This window comes from Camelina sativa, chromosome 11 (assembly GCF_000633955.1).
Source record: "Camelina sativa cultivar DH55 chromosome 11, Cs, whole genome shotgun sequence".
NCBI lineage: Eukaryota > Viridiplantae > Streptophyta > Magnoliopsida > Brassicales > Brassicaceae > Camelina > Camelina sativa.
The window spans coordinates 17,785,729-17,791,367 of record NC_025695.1 but is presented as its reverse complement, the minus strand read 5'-3'; the positions used below and the strand labels follow the sequence as shown (position 1 = coordinate 17,791,367).

The window sequence follows — 5,639 nt, the reverse complement described above, 5'->3', positions numbered from 1 at the left end:
AAGATGACTGCGATTCTAGCGGAAGTCGGATGCACACTGATGAACCCGTACGGTCCGCCGTGTCTTCCTTCCGATCTACACGCTTTCCGCCGCAATCTCACTATTCGCTTTTCTTCTTGCTCCGCTAATTCCGGCGAGAGAGATAGCGTCGCTTCCCTTCGCTCCGTTTTCATAGCTGGGTTCTCATCGTACATTCAATCTCCGAGTAATCTTCGTAGGTCAGTAAAATTTTCCAACTCGAGTTTTTCCAAATCAAAAACTGAGATTCACCAATTCGTAATCGGATTTGTTCATATTTATCGTGTAGAGTGCTTTCGTCCTCTTCATCAACTAAGAGAGACGAGAGTTTAGTTCGGAATCTCCTTCTTGTGTCTCCTATTCAACTTGATATTCAGGAGATGCTACTTGAGAAGCTTCCGGAGTACTTTGACGTTGTTACAGGATGTACTTTAGAGGAGGATGTTGCTCGTCTTATCATCAACCATTTCCGTTGGCTTGACTTCATTGTTAATCCTGATGTGTTCACCGATAAGCTGATGCAAGTTCTATCGATTTGTCCTTTGCATTTAAAGAAGGAAATCATTGGATCGTTGCCTGAGATTATTGGGGATCACAACTGTCAAGCTGTGGTTGATTCTTTAGAAAAAATGCTTCAGGAGGATTCTGATGTTGTTGTTCCAGTGCTTGATTCGTTCTCCAACCTTAATTTAGATGATCAATTGCAAGAACAGGTGAGGTTTTGCTTCATTATTGGTTTAAGGTTCTGTATTTGTACATAGTACTGATGGAATGCCATTTTTTTTTTCCGCTTTCTTAAAGGCGACTACAGTAGCAATATCGTGTATTAGAACAATCGACGCAGAGCACATGCCATATCTACTTAGGTTTTTGCTTCTTGCTGCTACTCCAGAAAATGTTGGAAGAATAATCTCCCAGATACGGGAACAGTTGAAATTCACCGGAACTNCGTTTTCATAGCTGGGTTCTCATCGTACATTCAATCTCCGAGTAATCTTCGTAGGTCAGTAAAATTTTCCAACTCGAGTTTTTCCAAATCAAAAACTGAGATTCACCAATTCGTAATCGGATTTGTTCATATTTATCGTGTAGAGTGCTTTCGTCCTCTTCATCAACTAAGAGAGACGAGAGTTTAGTTCGGAATCTCCTTCTTGTGTCTCCTATTCAACTTGATATTCAGGAGATGCTACTTGAGAAGCTTCCGGAGTACTTTGACGTTGTTACAGGATGTACTTTAGAGGAGGATGTTGCTCGTCTTATCATCAACCATTTCCGTTGGCTTGACTTCATTGTTAATCCTGATGTGTTCACCGATAAGCTGATGCAAGTTCTATCGATTTGTCCTTTGCATTTAAAGAAGGAAATCATTGGATCGTTGCCTGAGATTATTGGGGATCACAACTGTCAAGCTGTGGTTGATTCTTTAGAAAAAATGCTTCAGGAGGATTCTGATGTTGTTGTTCCAGTGCTTGATTCGTTCTCCAACCTTAATTTAGATGATCAATTGCAAGAACAGGTGAGGTTTTGCTTCATTATTGGTTTAAGGTTCTGTATTTGTACATAGTACTGATGGAATGCCATTTTTTTTTTCCGCTTTCTTAAAGGCGACTACAGTAGCAATATCGTGTATTAGAACAATCGACGCAGAGCACATGCCATATCTACTTAGGTTTTTGCTTCTTGCTGCTACTCCAGAAAATGTTGGAAGAATAATCTCCCAGATACGGGAACAGTTGAAATTCACCGGAACTTCACAACCTTGTCCTTCTCAGAATAAACTTAAAGGAAAAATACCTGCATATAACGCAGAAGGTTCTATTCTCCATGCTTTAAGATCAAGCCTTCGGTTTAAGAATGTAAGTTGCTTTCGTTACAGTTGTTGTTTAAGGATGTTTATCATTAGCTGGCGTCACTTTATTTTCTGTTTATAGATACTCTGTCAAGAAATCATAAAGGAGCTGAATAGTCTGGAGAAACCTCGGGATTTCAAGGTAATTGATGTATGGCTGCTTATTCTCATGTACATGAACGGGGACCCCATCCGGAAGAGTATCGAGAAAATATTTAAGAAGAAAGTAGTAGATGGATGCATACAAGAAACCCTGCTTGATCAATGTATATGTGGTAATAAAGAGTTTGTGCAGGTGATCTTCTTAACAATTTTGAGAAGTTTCTGATTCTTGTAAAATGTGGGAATGTTCTTTTGCGAAATTAACCCGAATCACTCATTGTTCTAGGATAATTTTGCATCATTTGTTTCTTTGGCTGAACACCTCTTGTCATGCAAAGAAGAAAAGGCAAGGGAAATTGGCTCGCATATCTATACTCGTCTTTTTGAAGGGTTTACTGACAATTATTCAAGACAAGAGGTGAGAACATGCTAACATGTCATAGTAATTTTCACTTTTAGCATAATTAGCCCAATTTTGTTCTTATTCGGATTGGTTGCAGATTCTAGGTGCCCTAGTGACGCACGTGGGATCTGATAACAAATTTGAGGTCAGTTCTGTCTTGGAGATGATGACGGCTCTTGTGAAAAAATATGCTCAGCAACTCCTTCCCTTTTCTTCCCACATAAATGGTATCTCTGGAACTTGTTCCCACAAAAATATACTGATCATTTACTTTTCTTTTTCTAATATTTTTATTGTTTTGTGCTGTATAGGTATTTTGGACTACTTAGAGGGTTTTAGTATTGAAAATTTGCATAAGGCAGGTATTTATCTTTACAGTCTGCTTGGTATGATAATATATTGTATATAAACTTATTAAGCGGACAAAATTGCAGGTCTATGAGGTTTTCAGTCTCCTTGCACTATCAGCTCGTGCAAGTGCTGATTCTTTTCGATCTTCAATTTCAAATGAACTTATGATGATAGTAAGGAAGCAGGTAGTATGAATTATCTCGCCTTCTATTTGGTTTCTTAAGTGATGGCAGCTCACTCCCTTTCTTAGGTGATGGCAGCTGATTCCTAGTTGTCCTTTTTTATATTGGCAGGTTAGTCATCCAGACCTCAAGTACAAAAAGATGGGCTTAGTTGGAACTCTTAGGATTGTGTCGTCACTTGGGGATGCAAAGAGTGTTCCTGACTTTCCATCATCACAGGTAACATCCAGCAATTCTTAGTAGTTAATTGAAATTATCTTTGTACCTTTCATATTTATTTCCCAAAAGGAATTCTCTTATGTCCATTATTTTTTTCATAAAGCAGGTTTCAGATTGTGGGGAGATTCTGGAGCTCTTAAAGACATCTGTTGACTCTTGCAAACAGTCTAACTTAGCCCTAATTATGTTCTATGATGAATTTGCTACAATTCTTAGCCATAAGTTACTTCAACCAGAAATTATGGAGTGGTGAAGATTCAGTAACAGTTTTCTGCTAGCTTGTTTAGTAATTTTCAAAGGCTACACAATAATCTTAAGCTTCATCCTGACTATATTTTTATACTGCTTTTCAGGATTGGGAAGCATCTGGGAGAATTTGAGTCGCTGTTTCTAGCCGATCTCGAAAACGGAAAGATGGCTGATAAGGGTTCATATTGTGGACTAGAAGGTATAAATATACTGACCATGGTTCAACTTAATTAATTGGGTCTCTTTTGAACATTGTATAGATTGATCTCCATTTCTTTTCATCTCATCGCTTTAGGGGATCTTTGGATGAACTTGGATGGTAGTATATCACCAATCTGTTTGAACATTTTACCCCTGGCATCTTCATCCTCAGAGTTGGTCTTTTGAGATTATCCCTGCTTTCAGTTACTATTGAAGATTTCTCTCTAGCAACTGCTGATTGAATTAATAATCATATTGCCTGCAGGTCCTGTTGTCTGCAGATTCTGCCTTCAAATTTTCTTTTGCTATCAACTGTAAGATTTTCATTCACTGGAAACTGAGGCTATTTCAAGAAGTCATAACGAACCCGAATGTTTTGTGTTTATACTCAGGTTGAGAGGTTGACAAATGATGGATCCCTTGCTGGGATCGATGCTCTGCTCGGATGCCCTTTGCACCTTCCCTCTCCGAAGGTGAAGGACTAAATTTTCGTCATAAAACATATTGCAATGTTTCCAATTTTTGACAAGTTTTGATTTGCACTCCAATCTCTGCACGATTGCAGTATACACTGTTAGGCTTATTTTAGAAAAGTTTAAATTCTAAACATGAACCTTGAAGATAAAGTATTAACAACAGATCTTCCCCACATTTGTATATGTGTACTGTCCCAGTTTGCTGATGTTTGACTTTTCCTGTCCAATTTTTAAGTACTTTGCAGCAGCTGGTTGGCAGTCTCTGACAAAGAAGCAGAGAGAAATCCTCTCTCTCTCTTTATATTATGCTGCAAACTGGATACGAGAACTCGTGAGTGATATGACCTTGTTTAGCAGCAACCTTGTTATACTATGATTGTCTTTACATGTTTATGTTTCCCATTGCAGCTTAACGCTTTCAGTTCCCAAATTGATGAAAGATTTGGCTGCATTAGTCAGGCTACAGAAAAGGATGTAACAACAAAGCTTCTGAAGAGACTTAGAAATCTAGTGTATGTTCATTCTACTTTGTCACCATCCAGGCTTCGTAAATGTGTTTGTTTGTTTTATACTCTTTTTCAGATGTTGTTGGTCGCCTAATGCCTATTCTTGATGAAAACAGATTCTTGGAAAGCTTATTGAGCAATTTGATTACACTATCTCCTCAGTCTCTACCGGAGCTCCACCCTTATTCTGAATCTCATGTAGAACATCCGGGGAAGAAGAATGAGAAGAGGAAGCTCGACGATGATGGTTCCCAACAGAAGGGAAGCATGCAAAATAAATTGAAAAAATCTAAGCACTCAAATGTGAATGAAAAGCTGCGCCAGCCAACTATTATGGATGCATTCAAGAAAGCAGGAGCAGTGATGAGTCAAAGTCAAACACAGCTACATGGAACCCCTTCCCTTCCATCTTTGGATGGCAGGACAGCAGCAACACCAATGAATGATTGTTCTGATGATGAATCTCTAATTGTGAAGATTCCTCAAGTTTCATTGGCACTTGAAGCTCAAAGATTCAAGTTCAGGCCTCTTCTTCCTCAATGCCTTTCCATCTTAAAATTTTTAAAGGTCGGCCTTGTCAAACCTTTTTATCTGGTTGATTATTAGTAGCTGCTAGTCTTTTGAATGTAAAGTCATCATAGATACTCCATATAAATGTCCCATGAATTCACGTCGAATTTTAGCCTCTGAGTTTTTATTAACATCATTATTGGAATGCCGTCGAAGGCAGCAGTGCCTGCCTAACAAAGTTTATATGTCCTAACAAAGCTTATAATGACTTGATAAGGGAATTTTTAATATTTTTGGCTTTCACTTGTAGGTGCCAAGCCAAGACATAGGCAGCCCTGAGTATAAAGCTGAGGTATGAAGATAAATACCAACATATTCTGTCAAAGTTATTTCGATTAGAGATAAAAAGTGGAACTTACCATCTTGTTATTTTCTATCATAGCTACCTGTGTATTTGTATCTCTTACATGATCTTCACAACAAGCTGGATTATCTTGTTCCTCATGGTAAACAACATCCTTTTAAACGTGGAAGCGCTCCAGGTTGTGTCGGAAGATTCAAATTGGTTGAACT

At 38.4% G+C, this 5,639-nt stretch overlaps 1 protein-coding gene across 1 annotated transcript in view; it reads left to right on the top strand.

The window, feature by feature from the left end:
- The window catches only part of LOC104728083 (Fanconi anemia group D2 protein-like), a 9,158-nt gene continuing 3,522 nt past the window's right edge, over positions 4-5,639 (top strand). The window contains exons 1-21 of the mRNA XM_019231893.1: positions 4-218; positions 308-760; positions 911-1,021; positions 1,111-1,534; positions 1,623-1,874; positions 1,950-2,162; positions 2,256-2,387; positions 2,470-2,599; positions 2,684-2,730; positions 2,807-2,908; positions 3,017-3,124; positions 3,231-3,373; positions 3,478-3,572; positions 3,669-3,747; positions 3,840-3,888; positions 3,967-4,047; positions 4,286-4,381; positions 4,459-4,562; positions 4,673-5,123; positions 5,377-5,418; positions 5,509-5,631. Coding sequence (XP_019087438.1) covers positions 4-218; positions 308-760; positions 911-1,021; positions 1,111-1,534; positions 1,623-1,874; positions 1,950-2,162; positions 2,256-2,387; positions 2,470-2,599; positions 2,684-2,730; positions 2,807-2,908; positions 3,017-3,124; positions 3,231-3,373; positions 3,478-3,572; positions 3,669-3,747; positions 3,840-3,888; positions 3,967-4,047; positions 4,286-4,381; positions 4,459-4,562; positions 4,673-5,123; positions 5,377-5,418; positions 5,509-5,631 — 3,450 coding nt within the window. The remainder of the gene's footprint in view (positions 219-307; positions 761-910; positions 1,022-1,110; positions 1,535-1,622; positions 1,875-1,949; positions 2,163-2,255; positions 2,388-2,469; positions 2,600-2,683; positions 2,731-2,806; positions 2,909-3,016; positions 3,125-3,230; positions 3,374-3,477; positions 3,573-3,668; positions 3,748-3,839; positions 3,889-3,966; positions 4,048-4,285; positions 4,382-4,458; positions 4,563-4,672; positions 5,124-5,376; positions 5,419-5,508; positions 5,632-5,639) is intronic.